The following is a 17,660-nucleotide window of genomic DNA, read 5'->3' on the forward strand; positions in this document are numbered from 1 at the left end:
ATCTTCAGACATCCACCAATACTGTCAAACAACTGCAGATGCCTTCCCCTCCACTAGCCATTTTATAAGCCTCAGTACCTAAGAAATGAAAAGCAGTTTCTTCTCCCTTTTTTTGTCCCACTTAGCTCTGCCCACCCTTCCTCCTAGCTCCTCCCCTCCTTCCTAGTCCGTAACCTATTTTCTGATATCCTAGACTTTTGTGCTTCCAAAACTATGGTGTAGTTCCTTTACTTATATCAGCACATCTTAGATTTTTCTCTACTGTAGAATCTGTTTTTTTTTTCCTTAAAGGATTTTTCTTGTTTATTTACCACTCCTGGAATCACAGGCCATCTAGTTTTCACATGCCCAGCCATTTCCATGAAACCATGAATCATATTTTCATGTTAGTAATTAACATTTTACCATTGGAAATCCTTTTTATTAAAGTTTTTTAAACTTGTGATAGTTTATATCATTTTGCTGAAATACTCTGTGCTCACAACATGAATATGGTACTGATTTCTGTAGTTGAGTTTTTTTGAGCTTCAGTATGCCTCTGCTACTGTGTGCCCAGTGATGACTCAGTTCTCCCACTCTTTTTCTTTATTGGAACTACTGCATTTTCTGCTTTTGAATAGCTGGCTGTGACATCATTTGGCTCTCACTCTGTACTTAGGCCTCATTTATTTACCACATTGCCTCTGGTCTTTTCTTACCAGTCATGTCAGTTCATCATATAGTTTAACACCTATGTTGGCAATGAAGCCAAAGGCAAGTAAGCACTATAATTAGAATTCTTGGTTGTAAGATATTCATAAGATTATCTAAATAGACCTGTAAATTTTTTAATTATCCTAAAAATTTAAAAAATACCATAGGACACTCATGTACTTCTAATAAATACCCCAGGCTGAGAAACACTACCATGGTGGAGTTTTTTTTACAATATTTAAAATCCTTTTCTAGGGGATCCCTGGGTGGCTCAGCGGTTTGGCGCCTACCTTTGGCCCGGGGCGTGATCCAGGAGTCCCGGGATCGAGTCCCACGTCGGGCTCCTGGCATAGAGCCTGCTTCTCCCTCCTGTCTCTCTCTCTCTCTCTCTCTCTCATAAATAAATAAGTAAATCTTAAAAAATAAATATATAAATAAAATAAAATACTTTTTTAAAACTTAACCACATGGGGCAGCCCTGGTGGCTCAGCCGTTTAGCGCCGCCTTCAGCCCAGGCCAGATCCTGGCGACCCGGGATCGAGTCCCACATTGGGCTCCCTGCATGGAGCCTGCTTCTCCCTCTGCCTGTGTCTCTGCCCCGCCCTCTCTCATAAATAAATAAATAAATAAATAAATAAATAATAAAATAAAATAAAATAAAATAAAATAAAACTTAACCACATGGGGCAGCCCCAGTGGCCCAGCGGTTTAGTGCTGCCTTCCACCCCGGGGCATGATCCTGGAGACCCGGGATTGAGTCCCACATCAGGCTCCCTGTGTGGAGCCTGCTTCTCCCTCTGCCTGTGTCTCTGCCTCTCTCTCTCTCTCTCTCTCTCTCTGTCTCATGAATAAATAAACAAAATCTTAAAAAAAAATAAAACTTACCACAGAAACCTCTACCTCTTCTTGTCATGAGGTAACTCATGAATTCTTAGTCACTTCTCAAGGACAGGAGCTCTTTGCTACATTGGTAAATATGAACATTTCTGCTAACTCATTCTGAGAATGCTGGTATGGCAATGGGGCCAGGAATGGGTTGGTCATCAGGCAAGAAATTCTGGAAAACTAGGTCTTGTCCTACTTCAGACAGAATGGCAGAGCCTCTAGACACAAATGACTCATACTTCCTACCCAAGCAGCTGGGTTGCTATACAGGGAATCCTGATGCTTACTCCCACTGGTCATTACTGATTGCTTCACTCCTATGGTCTCCTAGATATCAGCTATCATCCTGATGGGTAAGAATGATCTCTGGGTGGGAGACGGGAGGCCAAACTAGTTCCTGGTTCCACTCTTGAGAAGTTACATGATCTGGAATGTTTTTCAATTCTGCCTACACATTAGAGTCACTTGGGGAGGTCTTAAAGACTACTAATGCATGTTGGACCACAGTCAGATACCTTCTGATCCTAATAGTCTTGACTGAAGACCAGGTGGCAATATTTTAAACAGCTCTCCAGGTAATTATAATAGACAAACTGGAGTAAGAATCACTGATCTAGATCAAGTCACTAAACTTTCTGAACTTCATTTTTCTTATATATAAGTAGTAGTGCTAATTGTCTCTAAAGACCCTTCCAGTTTGGAGATTCCAGGACTTGCATAGCCATATGTGATTTATAAAGCCTTTTACATATATTCTTTCACAACCTCATGAGGTAAGAAAATCAACTATTTTTCTCTATCTCTGGATATAAAACCACAGGTATAGGAGATTAAGTGACTTGATTAGCCTCAAGGCCAGTAAGTGCCGGAACCAGGACTAGAACCTGATCTTATGGTTCCCTGTACATTACTTTCTACATTTACAGTGACACAACGGAAACTACATTCCTTTCTTTGGAAACAGGATGCCCTGAACTCAAAAGAACACACAGTATTTACTTAGCTGCCTTTATGAATTTATGCAAAGTCTCATTCTTGTGCAGGAAAAATTGTCCACTTCCACAGGAAAAAAAAAACACCTTTCTGTGACAAAGTTGTGGTATGATAATCATAAGAATGGCTATGATAGTTTATTTTTGTGAATGCTCAGGACTGGATTTTGCAGATGAAAAATAGACTGCCATTTTGGGCAGTGACTGAAGGAGCATTGACAGTTCTCTTGTGAAAATATACTTCCCATCCAAATGACTCACTCTCTGAATTTCTACCCTTATAAATTCACTACTTTGGATTTAGTATTAACTTTTCTCTATGGTTACTCCTCACTCTACATACTTTCGAAAACAATTCCTCCTACCATCATGATTAGGAATATTAAGATATGGAAAGGTTGAGGTAGGAGTATAGAAAGTGATGAAAATTATTGGTGTGCCTGGGTGGCTCATTCAGTTAAGTCTCTGACTCTTGAGTTGGACTCAGATAGCGATCTCAGGATCCTGGGATCAAGCCCTGTGTCAGGCTCCCTGCTCAGTGGGGCGTCTTTTGTGTCTCCCTCTCCCTCTGCGCCTCCTACCACTCACACACTCTCGCTCATAAATAAATAAATAAATCTTTTTAAAAACGTGATGAAAATTGTTGATCTAGATGGCCAGACAGCCTCACTGAGTCAATTAATCATTCCCAAATTATCTTAACTTAAACCTCCTAAGAGCCCAGCTCAGATGGTTGGAGATGTAGGCCCTTTTACAATACAAATATCCGAGAGGTGTGAATCCTAAACCATAAATAATGTGAAAGGCCTACTGCCCTTTTCTTGCTTGGAGCTGTGTGGAGTGCCTGGGGGAAATGGAGGAGAGGCTCTAGGATGGGGATTGGGAGGAGGTAGGTGATATGAAGATGAATGTGACTTTCATCATTACTTTCCCAGGATCAGTTCTTTTGTGGTAGTTATTACACTTTGATATATCCTTCTCAAATATTTGAGAATTATTTTACTTTTCCAAAATGTGTTTTATGTTACAGTGACCCTAAAAGAAAACCTTTCCTTCTTTGTCTTCCTCCCACCAAACTCCTGATATCAAAAACAATTATCCTTTCCTCTCTTCCTTTTGAGGTAGTGCAATTTTGTTAAGATTTGCATCATAAAACTTGAAATGGAATTAAAACAATCATTTGATCATCCATGAAGAGATTCACATTAGTACCAACAAATGGCTTTCCTGAAGACATATGAAAAATGGACTGATACTTTCAAATAAAATGGAGCCCCAGCAGGGAAATAAATTCTTGGACACCTCTTTAATATTTAAAGGCAGGTTATATGGATCTCTGGGTGGCTCAGCGGTTTAGGGCCTGCCTCCAGCCCAAGGCTTGATACTGGAGTCCCAGGATCGAGTCCCACGTTGGGCTTCCTGCATGGAGCCTGGTTCTCCCTCTGACTATGTCTCTGCCTCTCTCTCTCTGTGTGTGTCTCTTGTGAATAAATGAATAAAATCTTTAAAAAAAAATAAAATAAAGGCAGGGTATGTTTGTATTTTTTCTTGATGCATATTAGAATTATAAAGAGAAACATTTGTTATTGGAATTAATGACAATTGAAATTGTACTTTATTTCTTCAGAGATCTTACCAAAATAAAGTTAATTAATAATTTCAGTTGGCTAATTAGCTGTATTTCCAAAACAGTGGTTAACTGAATCATCCATCCACTCCAAACACGCACACACACACATGCGCATGTGCCTTTTTTTCCCCCTAAGTATCATATTAGGGAGTCAGCATAAACTGATTACTGAGGATAATGGACCTTCTGCCTAAGAGCTTTAGGGAAAGCATCAGTGGCCTTAGGATGAAGCACTTCCTGCAGTTCCACCTTTTAGAAAGAACCAACAACCTATAGGTATGCTCACAGAATGCACCTTACCCTAACTCCAACTTTATTACTGTTTTCATCTGGGGGAGGTGGCATCCCATCACCTGCCCTTCATCAGAATGAGTTTTGATTGGTGAAGTTGTCAAGATTGCTGGCAGCTGTGTAGTCTGAGACCCTAAGAACCTCACCTACAGCTCTTCCTACATGCTTCTTTCAGAACAGGCATATGACTACGTTTGGATTCAAGATTGAGTTGAGGATTCAAAGTTTGAGTTATATGCAAACGTGATGAGTTTGCTCTTATGCTTTAGCCAATTAGAGCACAGACAATATTATGAAATGGAGAGTTTCTTTTTTCTTTTCTTTTTTGTATATTTTTAAATTGGAGTTTTATTTGCCAACATATAGTAGAACACCCAGTGCTCATCCCATCAAGTGCCCCCCTCAGTGCCCATCACCCAGTCACCCCATCCCCCACCCACCTCCCCTTCCACAACCCTTTGTTCATTTCCCAAAGTTAGGAGTCTCTCATGGTTTGTCTCCCTCTCTGATTTTTCCCACTCAGTTCCCCTCCTTTCCCCTATAATCCCTTTCACTATTTTCTATATTCCCCATATGAGTGAAACCATATGATGATTGTCCTTCTCCGATTGACTTACTTCACTCAGCCTAATACCTTCCAGTTGAAATGGACAGTTTCCAAGGGTGACCTAGTGCCTGAATATTTTAAGGCCTGTACCTTATTATCCTTGTTCAATAAATCACTCCCACCTTATGGAAATTAGATCTTTAACTCAGTGGATTTTTTTAAAGCTGTGTCCTTTCAATGTCTGAATTACCCCGGTGGTGTGTTTAAGACCTATGTGGACTCATCGCCTCTAAGGCTACTAAAGTACAGTTTTACCACTTTATATTACCTAGTACTAACAGATAAAAATATACTTTAAATCTGAAATACAGGTGAGAACATACTGAGCCTGTACTTGATGGGTATGTAAGGTGTTTTGGATATTGTCAGGGCACAACATGAACAAAATCCATTGTTTCTAATTGTTAGTTGCTTGAAAACTGACAGATGGCATTCAGAGGCTTCATCTCTCCTTCCATGGCAAGTGGGGATGCATTAGCACACTGGGTAGACAGAGCTGTTCCATTTCCACTACCAAGCTTGTTTGGTTATGGGATTGAGCCAAGAGGGTGCCTAAACCTTCCAGATCCCTTGTGTATGCCCCATTCTGTTAAATAACAGACATTTGTTGAGCACTCAGGATGTGCTAGACAGTATGCCAAATGCTTTTCATGTATTATTCTTTTTTTAAAAGATTTTATTTATTTATTCATGAGAGACAGAGAGAGAGAGAGAGAGAGAGAGGCAGAGACACAGGCAGAGAGAGAAGCAGGCTCCATGCAGGGAGCTTGATGTGGGACTCAATCCCGGGTCTCCAGGATCACACCCTGAGCTGAAGGCGGCACAAAACCGCTGAGTCACGCGGGCTGCCCTCATGTATTATTCTAATCCTCACAACAAGACCTGATAAGCTGGAGTTACTTGTTTTACAAATGTACAAATAGAGGCTCAGAGAATTTAAGAATCTTGAAGAGCAGGAGCGTCAGAGGGCTTTTTCCCCCAGAACTGTGAGGCACTATGTGAAGTGCTAAGAGTATAAAAATGAATATGACACAGACCTTGTCCTCAAGGAGCTTATGTTAATGGAAACAGACATATTAACACATAATTTAATAAGTGCCTTGACAAATATAAGCACAGAATTTATGGGGGCCTAGAGGAAAGTTTTTGCTTGAGCTTAGAAGTTCTAAGAAAGTATCCTGGAGTAAGGTATGTGCACATGGAGACTAGATGGTTTAGCCACAGAGAACCTAGCTTCAGGGGTATATTATCAGGCTGCCCTAGAACTAAGAGTGGAGAACCCAGAGACCCTCTGGCAAGTGTTTGCCATTCTGCCTCGGCCCAAACTACTTGTGTGTAGGTATTCCAAGATCTGACCTTTGGGGTTGTAAATAGTAGCTAAGTTCACTAACCAGAAAAAGCCAAAAAATTTAGATACATAGACCTGAAATATTAATAATCTAATTAGTTAAATGTCTAGTTTCTTGAAAGCACTGTTTTATGGTTTAATTTTATTAGTACAACATTAATTTTTTAATTTTATAAAGTAGTGGATGCTGGACTAATGGTTGTTTAACAAGTGAATGGATGAGAGAATTAGTGATAAACAACAGGGGTCAACAAATGTTTTCTCTAAAGGGCCAAATAAACATTTCAGGCTTTCTGGCCATATTGCCTTTGTCGTGAATATTCAGTCATGTTACAGCACAAAAGCATCCATTGATATTAAGTAAATGAATGGGTATCATTGTGTTTTAATAAAACTTTTTAAAGATTTTATTTATTTATTAGAGACACAGAGAGAGAGAGAGAGAGACAGGCAGAGGGAGAAGCAGGCTCCATGCAGGGCGCCTGACGTGGGACTCGATCCTGGGTCTCCAGGATCATGCCCTGGACTGAAGGCGGTGCTAAACTGCTAAGCCACTGGGGCTACCCAATAAAACTTAACTTACAAAAAAAGGTGGCAGGCCAGATTTGACCATGGACTATAGTTTGCCAATCTATGATAGATAATAGTCAATACTAAAGTTAAAACTTGCAAGAGACGAGTTTATTTGCTTCTTTTGAAATACAGAATTTTTAATTCTGTGTTTAACTATGTACAGGTGACATATCTGGGGAAGGAGCTTTTACAGTATGTTTCTGAGGAAGTACCCGTATCTGCAGAGCCAAATGTGGTGCTTCAGCAACATCAGCCTTGTCTTCTAGGTATGTATAGACCAACACCCATTTCTTAGTCATGAGGATAACACCCAAAACTACTAAGAAAACACTCCTTTTTGTTGTTGTTGTTTTCATTCACATAACATTAAAATAACCATGTTTTAAAAGATTTTATTTACTTATTTGACAGAAAGAGAGTACAAGCAGAGGGAAAGGGAGCCTGATACGGGACTTGATCCCAGGAGCCTGGGATCATCACCTGAGCCAAAGGCAGATGCTTAACCTTCTGAGCCAGCCAGGTGCCCAAATAACTGTTTTAAAGTGAATTCAGTGGCATTTTTTCTTTGTTTTTATTTAAATTCTAGGTAGTTGACATGCAGCTCAATATTGATTTCAAGAGTAGAGTTCGGTGACTCATCACTTACATATATAACGCCCAGTGCTCACAAAACACATCCCCTCCTTAATACCCATCACCCATCTATCCCATCCCCCAACCACCTCCCTCCATCTGTCCTCAGTTTGTTGTTTATAGTTAAGAGTCTTTCATTATTGTTTCCCTCTCTCTCTGTTCCCTCACTCCCAAATGTTCATCTGTTTTGTTTCTTAAATTCCACATATGAAAAAAAAATTCCACATATGAGTGAGCTCATATGATACTTGTTTTTCTCTGATTGACTTATTTTGCTTGGCATATTATTTAGTACATTTACAATATTGTGCAACTACCACCTTTGTGTAGTTCTAAAACAACGTCCATTACCCAAAAAGAAACTCCACACCCATTCAACAATTGTTCCCTGTTCTCTACTCTCTGCAGTCTACTTTCTATGAATTTGCTGATTCTGAATGTATCATATAAATGGAATCATATAATGTATAACTACTTGTGTCTGGCATCTTTCACTTAACGCTTTCAAGGATCCTGGCTGGGTGGATGTTCATTTCAGAACACTTTTGGCTTTTGGGTATAGTGCTGCTGTGAGCACATGGATACATATATTTGTACCCATTTTTAGTTCTTTTGGATAGATACCTAGGAGTGGAGTTGCTATATCATATAGTAATTATATGTTGAACTTTTTTGAGAAGCAGCCAAAGTGTTTCCCACACCAACTGAATCATTTTACATCATACCAGCAATATTCAAGGGCTCCAGTTTCCCCACATCTTCACCAACACTTGTCATTTTCTGTTTGTTTGTTTATAATACTCAGTTTTTAACCACAGTTGATTCTAGGAGAACTTTTTAAATGACACCTTCCCTCATAGTTCCTTTCTCCGAACCTATGCTATACTTACTTTGGGTAGATTTTTTAAAGGGTCATATAAAAAAGCAAAATGGTATTTTTTCCTCCTGCAGGCATGATTTGGTTAGTTTTCTAAAAGCAAACACTAAAATAAGTCTTTACTTGTTAGTGTAAATGAATGTGCTTTATCTGATGGAATACTGAGAAAACTGAAGAGAATGTAATCTTCATCAATTAACAGCATATTTTGAAACAATTTGGGAAGAGGCAACACATATTTCTGTAAAACCAGACATAACTAGGGTTGTACTACCCTTCTCTGCTGCAGCACCCATTCATTTCCCCCCCAGTTCCTGCCTAGGACCAGTTGGGAACAGTATAGGCAGAAAGGAGATACAATACAGAAGATGATAACTCTGTGATAACCAGAGTCAAGAACCAAACAGGGTCTGGTGTTGCTAAGTTCCTAACCAGGGGCTTCCTGGGGCCATTCCTTCCTACAGCAAACCTTAATAATTCAAAGTACTTTCCTCTCCTAACTTTATACATAATCCACTGTAACCTCTTAGGGTCCTTCTTTGTCTCAAAAACTGGCTTCAGAATAGGATGGTTTTTCCCCAGTTTTCTGCTTTTCATCACTTTGGGAAAACAGATCAGGTGAAACAGAAATAGTGAAGAAATTAAATTGGAAGAGTTTTTGTACTAATTCATGGTCTTTGGTTCCTAACCCTCACGGCAGATCTATGTAATCAAATCTTGGAGTGGGGCCAGGAACCTGAATTTTAAAAAATTATTCACATGCAGCCTGACTGTAGATTTGATTTGAATGACTAGTAAGTAGTATCTGATTTCTTATGCAGATAATAATTTGAAAACTTTTATATTCAGCCTTCCACCTCCATTCCACAGCACATTCACTCTAATGCTTGCTCATGTTGCCTGCCTCCCTCCCTCCTTCTCTCCCTCTCTTTCTCTCTCTCTCTCTCTCTCTCTCTCTCTCACACACACACACACACACACACACACACACACACACACACACACACGAAAGCCAAGCGAAACCTTTATTCTCCTAGTTTCTAACCTCTGGAGTCAGAACAGAAATACAAGATCTTCCTTGTATCACAAAGGTTATCTGCTGCTCAGATTTTGTAGTTCTGAGCAGGCATTTCCTTTTTTTTTTTTTTTTTTTTTGACATTTTATAACTTTTTTATTAAAGCCTAAAATCTGGGATCCCTGGGTGGCGCAGCGGTTTGGCGCCTGCCTTTGGCCCAGGGCGCAATCCTGGAGACCCGGGATCGAATCCCACGTCAGGCTACCGGTGCATGTAGCCTGCTTCTCCCTCTGCCTGTGTCTCTGCCCCTCTCTCTCTCTCTCTGTGTGACTATCATAAATAAATAAAAAAAAATTAAAAAAATAAAGCCTAAAATCAAATAGATAAAGAGAACTAGAAGATTCATAGTTTGCCATTCAGCCAGTGCAATAAACCCAGCATTCTTTCATCTAAGATTTCCCAAGCAGTTTGGAAAGCATTAATAGGAATGTTGTACTTGAGAATAGTTTAGATTTACTTTTTTTTTGTTTTGTTTTTTATTTTATTTATTTTTTTTTTTAATTTATTTATTTATTTTTTTTATTGGTGTTCAATTTACCAACATACAGAATAACACCCAGTGCTCATCCCGTCAAGTGTCCCCCTCAGTGCCCGTCACCCATTCACCCCCACCCCCCGCCCTCCTCCCCTCCCACCACCCCTAGTTCGTTTCCCAGAGTTAGGAGTAATATAAGGGAAGGGAGAAGAAATGTGTGGGAAATATCAGAAAGGGAGACAGAACATGAGGACTCCTAACTCTGAACAGGCATTTCCAACCCTAGCCGTGCTTCTCCTTCCTTGGAGGGCTCACAGTTCCCCTGCTAAGTGAGCATGAAATAAAAAATGGGTTCTGAACTGCTGCTTCTTTTGCCTGCAATATAAACACGTTTGTTATTACTAATTTCTTTCCAGAACTACTGAATTTTCTTTCCTTGAGATATTTCAGAAAATGTTAAGGGTAATTTGAGAACTATGGAGGGCCAGTAGGCCAGCCAGCTTCTTACTGCCTTAATCTGGCTCTGGGAATCTTCAGATCCCTACTGGCATTCCTTTTTCTTTTCCTTTTCTTTTTTTAAAGATTTTATTTATTTTCTTTGAGAGAGAGAGAGAGAGAGAGAATAAGAACACCAAGAGTAGGACGTTTAACCTACTGAGCCATTCAGGTGACCCCCACCTGCTGGCATTCTATAGGCTGTTATTGGAGTTTTATTTGAACCTATTTGATTTAGGATTCTTTTGCATGTGGTTTTGTACTACCTGACGGAAATCCAAAGACCTGGCAAATTAGAAAAATGTAAACTCTATATATAACAAGCAAACTATTCGAGAGAAAATATTTTTCCCTCTTTTGCATACTAAAATGTGGTCATAGATATCATGGATCTGACACTCTACAGAACACAAAGTTTAAAGGAAAAACAAGTCTGTATGGATTTTATCAGCCCACCTCAGATCATGAACATCATCTCTTTACCCATTTTCTCAACCAGATATTTAAAAAACAGCTATATCCCTCTACCTCCCCTATTTCCTCCTCCCCCTCTTTGTGAGAAATCATAAATCCATTTAGCTTTGGTAACCGACATTTCCTAAGCTTCTTTAATCAAATGGTAACACTTCATGGGACAAATACCAAACTCAGTATCCAATTTATTTGTACATAACATTTTGGAATCATGGTATCAAGAAAATCCTGAGTCATGAAGGTAAGTGATAAAAGTTTTTAACCTTGCCATTTTAAGACTTTCTTCAATGAATCAGAGGTTATGGAAGAACTTTATTCCTAGTCTTGCACAAAGACTAGTTAAATTGGTAACTCAGATTAATGTATTGGTGGACTCTAGAGTGTTAGGATGTAGTATATTAATACATTTGAAGGCATATGTTATTTCTAATTAAAGGTTTTAAACATAGAAACCCCAGCCTTTAAAAATGAAATTCTGTTGATGAATTCCTGAAGTATCTATCCCTAAGGTCTTTAGAAGCTATAAAATGGAGTGAATCTCTGGTATATTTTCCCTTGAAAATTCATAACTTTCTCCCAAGCCTTCCTCCTCTGCCTCCTTGTCTATAGTTTCTCTTCTGTGTTATTGAGGGAATCTTCATTGATATTTCAGAGTAAATTGGAAGGAAAAAATGAACATTCCCAAAATTCTACATAATTTGTAATCACTGAATACAGATATATCAACCTTTCCTGCAGTTCTTTAAAAAGAATCTGTTAAGGTAGATGACATTTCATTATTTACCCAAAAAGCCAATTTTATATATATCTATGTTACCTATCACTATAGTATTAGATAGCACACTGAAAACACATTATGCCAAATGTATTCATCTAAGAAAAAAAAAAGTATCTCCTGAAGTTCTTTCTTTTCCCAAGTCATCATTTAATGCATATTAAATATGTCATTTTATTTCAAGGGAACCTAACATTATTTCTTCATTTGAAAATCGAACATGCTTCTTCAGAAAAAAATAGACTCTTGTTTTTAATAAAACCTGTCCTGGACCTACTGATAATACATTGCAAATAAATGACTTTAAAGAAAGAGTTTTCTTCATTTTGGTGCTGATACTGTGCTTCATTGCTCTGTAAAAGCATGTGTAATAGAGCACAAACATTTGCAGGTGCTTCTGTTTTATGTGGTTAAGAACTTCAAACTTAAACACCTAAGGAAGATGGGTGCCTGATAACAGACCAGAAGGTGTTTATTTCGGCTCCTGTTTACGATTCTTGATTGTTTTTCATGACTTTAATCATAATTTTTTCATCCTGGTATCATGATTAACTTTGACCTAATTCATAAACTGGAGGATGCTGATAGGGGAGGAAAAGAGAAGAAAACTAATTTTCTGTTGTGCACCTGCCATGTGCCAGATCTCCTGCCAGATTATTTTACATACATTAGGCCACTGAGGAGCTTCTTAACTAGTAAAACTCCAGAGTTCATGTCTGTACAAAGAAAGCAGAAAAAACATGAACAGTTTACACTTAAAATTAATAAGCATCTCCGGCCTAATTCAGCTTAAGAAACTACCTATTAAATTTATTTTCCCACAAAGAAAGAGGGCTTAAATAGTTTTAAACTTATAATGTCCAGGGGTGTTTCTTCACGTCAGTACAGTTTTCACAGATAGCTTTGATCTTATCAAAGTAAATCTGTCTCAAACTATTAATTTACTTTTGAATATCAAATCATCTAATACTCTACTACCATATTATCCTTTAGAATCCTTTTATTTTAAAACAGCTTCGAACTTTGTCTTTAATAGCCATAATTGAATTTTTCCTCAGTATAACTACAGCAGATGTGTTTTTACAATCTATTAAAATAATTCCTCATCATTTTCCCTTTGATTGGATTTATACTTCTTGTTCAGACTAAGAATATGTGCATAAATATGTTCATTTCCATTTATTATAGAGTAAGCAGTTTCATTCCATAATCTTAATGAAATGAAGAATGCTTAGTTTGTGAGAATAACTTCTGGAAGTCTGAGTTCAAACATTTAAAGAGTTAGAAGTGAAACATATATCGTCTAGTCTTGGACCTATTTTACAGATGATGATACAGAGCCGGAGAGGTAAAATGGGTTGAATGAAAAGAGTTCATAGGTTAGTGATGTTTCTTAAGTGAACTCTCAGTTAAAATAATGAATCTGATTATTTTTGCTTTTTGGTCTATAAAGAGAAATTTTAAAAAGAATTAGAGGAAAAAGAAAAGTGAAAGTTAAAATTATTTTTAACCAACCTAGTTAGCTTGTCATTTTGAAGTGCTAATTTAGGCAAGTAGATAACATGAATAGTTGCCTTTTTTTTTTTTTTTTTTTTTTTTGCCTAGTGATGAATCTTGCAGTTCAGTTTAAGGAATATCTAACATTTGGTGATATTACTTGAGAAAGATGTATTTCTCTCTACTTCTTGCATGAGCATAATGGTTTGTTAGCTGTTGCAGTGCTTGTTGGGGACAAGGAGCACAAGAAGAGCCAAAAGTTCACATATATGGCTGTTTTTCTAGTTGTAGTGGGTGGAAGAAGCCATGTCACTTGCCTGAGATCACACAAGTTTGTGTGGCCTAGAAAAATTGATTATCCATCTTCCAGGCTAATACTATTTTCATTAAGAAATAATGATAATAATAGTAGCTTCTATTTATTTAATGTTTGCTATATGTTAGCCAGTAGCCAGTCATTTCACAGCAACTTCTCACTTATTCTTCACAACTGCTTTATTCTCAGTTTACTGAAAATTGAGACAGAGGAGTTTGTACAACTACCCTCAGAAACTTCAGTCATCTTTTTTTGGCATTGGTTGGTTTAGACGGCAAGCAAACTTCTTTTTCCCAAGATAAGCCAATGCTGGTTTACAGCTTTATCTTGGGTATAGAAAATGGAGTGAATTATGACTTGGTCCAAAATCCCATTGTGTGTTCATAGACTTTTTTTGTTTTTGTTTTGTTTTGTTGCATATCATGCTCTAGCTCTTTTAATTTTTTTTGTATTTTTTTATTAGAGTTCAATTTGTCAACATATAGTATAACACCCAGTGCTCATCCTGTCAAGTGCCCCCCTCAGTGCCCATCACCCAGTCACCCCATCCTCCCGCCCACCTCCCCTTCTACTACCCCTTATTTGTTTCCCAGAGTTAGGAGTCTCTCATGGTTTGTCTCCCTCTCTGATATTTCCCACTCACTTCCCCTCCTTTCCCCTATAATCCCTTTCACTATTTCTTATATTCCCCGTATGAGTGAAACCATATGATGATTGTCCTCCAGTTGACTTACTTCACTCAGCATAATACCCTCCAGTTCCATCCACGTCAAAGCAAATGGTGGGTGTTCGTCCTTTCTGATGGCTGAGGAATAATCCATTGTATACATAGACCACATCTTCTTTATCCATTCATCTGTCGATGGACACTGAGGCTCCTTCCATAGTTTGGCTATTGTGGACATTGCTGCTATAAACATCAGGGTGCAGGTGTCCCGGCGTTTCACTGCATCTGTATCTTTGGGGTAAATCCCCAGCAGTGCAATTGCTGGGTCATAGGGCAGATATATTTCTAATTCTTTGAGGAACCTCCACGCAGTTTTCCAGAGTGGCTGCACCAGTTCACATTCCTACCAACAGTGCAAGAGGGTTCCCCTTCCTCCACATCCTCTCCAACAGTTGTGGTTTCCTGTCTTGTTAATTTTCACCCTTCTCACTGGTGTGAAGTGGGATCTCATTATGGTTTGGATTTGTATTTCCCTGATGGCAAGGGATGCAGAGCATTTTCTCATGTGCTTGTTGGCCATGTGTAGGTCATCTTTGGTGAAATTTCTGTTCATGTCTTTTGTGTGCTCATAGGCTTGATGAGGGTCTAGGATTTGTGATAAGTAAATTTAAATATTATTTTTTTTAAAGACTGTTTTTTAATTTGTTGACACTCCTTTAAACAGGAACATCCAGAGAGTCAATGCAAAGCATCCCACCTTATCTACAAATAAATGAAGTACTGTTAATCAGTGATCAAGAATTTCTCCCATGCCATATAATGGATCAACACTGGAAGTTCTATGTGGAATGTGAAGAGCTAACATTCTAAAACTTTGTTTTTGTAGTAATTTATTAGACATTCGTTCATATTATTAACCCACATTCATATTTTATCTTACATAGGCTGGAGGGCCTATTTTAATATATATTTTATGAGTTGCTACTTAAGATATGTTTACTGTTGTAAGAAAAAACATAATTCAAACTAGTATAGTAAGATTTAATACTTTTTTGCCATTGAAATAAAGGTATTTTTGAATTAAACTATATTGACTCCCTGGCTTTCTTTTTACTAACAGAAATGTAAAACTAATCTTTCAGTTAGTTGAATTGAAAAATTCACCTCTAACTTTGTATCAAAGTTGTTCTTTAAGGGAAACAAGGGTAAAAAAAAGAGTGATAATTGGGCCTTAAAAGGCCCAGATAAAGTGAATATACTTAAAATAACAACTTAATGTCCCAGTACCTTCAGCCATTTACTTTGGAATTTATCTTGTAACCAAAATGTAAAACCATCAAAGAAGTTTGTTTTAAATTTCATAAAATTTAGCGTAGATAAAACTGTAACTGTGATAAGTCTTAGAACAAAAAAAAAATTTGAATCAAATATTGATTTGGGGGCTGGTTATTTGAAATAGGATAATCTTTGACTTTTGCTACATTGTCATGGAAATTTTCTTTTTCTTTTTTTTTAAGAAAGTTTTTTTATGAAAGGAACTTGGTTAAGTTTTCTCAAGGGTCTTTCTCCTTTGATTTTTGATTATCATCTTATTGATTACCTATCTTGTCATCATCCCAGGCTCCCAAAGAAGCTTTTTGACTTTGTGGCTTATGTCTATCCTTTCTTTCTCATTTGAGTAGAGAAGTCAAACTGTGGTAAAAATTGCTCTCAAGTGCTAGATATTGGGAGATATGATATTGCTTTTTTGATATTTTCTTATTTTAAATGTACAGAATCTTAAATATCTTTAGAATATAGGAATCTGGTTAACAGTTGCCTGTTGGGAGAAAACTCATGTGGCTAGAGAGCTGGAAGGAAAGGGGGATTTTTTTAACTACATGTGCTCTTTGGCAACTTTTGAAGGTGGTACTGTGTGTGAATAAAAGTTTTCAATATCTTAAAAGAAAGCAACTGGAAAAGTTTCATATTAATACAAGTATTAAGACAGCTTGGATCATTTTTTCTTCTTGTGAGAGTCCATTGAAAATGTTCAGGTTAAAAAAAAAAAAAGAAAATGTTCAGGTTAGAATGTCCCTACCTGTTGTAATGTTTGAGAACTGACAGATTTATTATGCCATTATCATTTTCTTAGAGTACCCTATTTTTCTAATTCTTGAATAATGTACATGAAGTAGTCTATTTGGCTTTTATTATTTAAAGAGGTATTTAAAACATGACTTATTTGCGAATATATATGTACTAACATGGGAATTTGTATATATAAATGAAAAAATGCACAATGTTAGTGGTTAATGCAAGTCCTGATTGTGGGGCAGCCCGGGTGGCTCAGCGGTTTAGCGCCGCCTTCAGCCCAGGGTGTGGTCCTGGAGACCCAGGATGGAGTCCCAAGTCAGGCTCCCTGCATGGAGCCTGCTTCTCCCTCTGGCTGTGTCTCTGCCTCTCTCTCTGTGTGTGTCTCTATGAATAAATAAATAAATAAATAAATAAATAAATAAATAATAAATAATCTTAAAAAAAAAAAGTCCTGATTGTGTTAAATAAAAAAAGTACAAAAAATAAAAATAAAAAAAATTAAAAAATGTGCCTTTGGGTGTGTGTATAATATTTATAGCCATATAAATATGCATGCATTTATATTATGTATGCTATATATACTTGATGAGTCATAAAATGTGTATTTGTATATATGAGTGTGTGGGTGGGTGGGGGTAGAGATATGTTGAGTAAAAGGTCTGGAATGCCACCAAGGAAACCATTCGCAGTGTCTGCCCCTAAGGGAATTGGACTGGAAAGGGTGGAAGGACACTTTTTCAGTGTACTTTCAACTTAAGAAAAACAACACATATTTCTTTTGAAACTTAAAAAGTATTTTTTAAAGAATAACTTAGATATTTTGCTTAGTTATTATAATTCACAAAAATCATATAATCTGAACTTAAAAATCGGAGTTTTCATGTTAATGATCAAATTCTTAACCTTAATTTTCTAAGCCCATTATAAAATGTACATACCAACTTGTAACTAACATAACACCCAATGCTCTTGAAGCATGCTGAGTGTTGCCCAAACTAAACAACAAAGAGTCTAGTCCAAAGATCTATGTTATCCCTGAGCGAAGACGACATTTGGGGTAATTGCTACATGTTTTGTTTATTCTGGGTTGAAACCATCAAGGTTCTGACCCTAAGCCATAAGGACTTCTAATAATAGCTAATAATCCAATCTCCTACCTGATATTTATATCCTTTCTGTAACCTTAACTTCTAGAACACCTCCAGGATACTCCATACCCAACAAGGAAGCCTATTCCCTTTCAGACGGGTATTCCTAAGTGTTAGAAAGCTGGAACCACA

At 37.5% G+C, this 17,660-nt stretch overlaps 1 protein-coding gene across 9 annotated transcripts in view; it reads left to right on the plus strand.

The window, feature by feature from the left end:
• The window catches only part of ANKRD31 (ankyrin repeat domain 31), a 120,597-nt gene extending 103,791 nt beyond the window's left edge, over positions 1 to 16,806 (plus strand). For 7 of the 9 annotated variants that reach the window (XM_025437882.3, XM_025437886.3, XM_025437883.3 and 4 more), the window contains 2 exons: positions 7,183 to 7,285; positions 15,029 to 16,806. In XM_025437882.3, coding sequence (XP_025293667.1) covers positions 7,183 to 7,285; positions 15,029 to 15,174 — 249 coding nt within the window. In that variant the 3' untranslated portion in view covers positions 15,175 to 16,806. Of the gene's footprint in view, positions 1 to 7,182; positions 7,286 to 13,012; positions 13,204 to 15,028 lie in introns of all 9 variants that reach the window. The other 2 variants (XR_003132327.3, XR_003132326.3) reach the window with 2 other exon arrangements.
• The last annotated feature ends 854 nt before the right edge of the window (positions 16,807 to 17,660 follow it).

This window comes from Canis lupus, chromosome 3, assembly GCF_003254725.2.
Source record: "Canis lupus dingo isolate Sandy chromosome 3, ASM325472v2, whole genome shotgun sequence".
Classification (NCBI taxonomy): domain Eukaryota; kingdom Metazoa; phylum Chordata; class Mammalia; order Carnivora; family Canidae; genus Canis; species Canis lupus.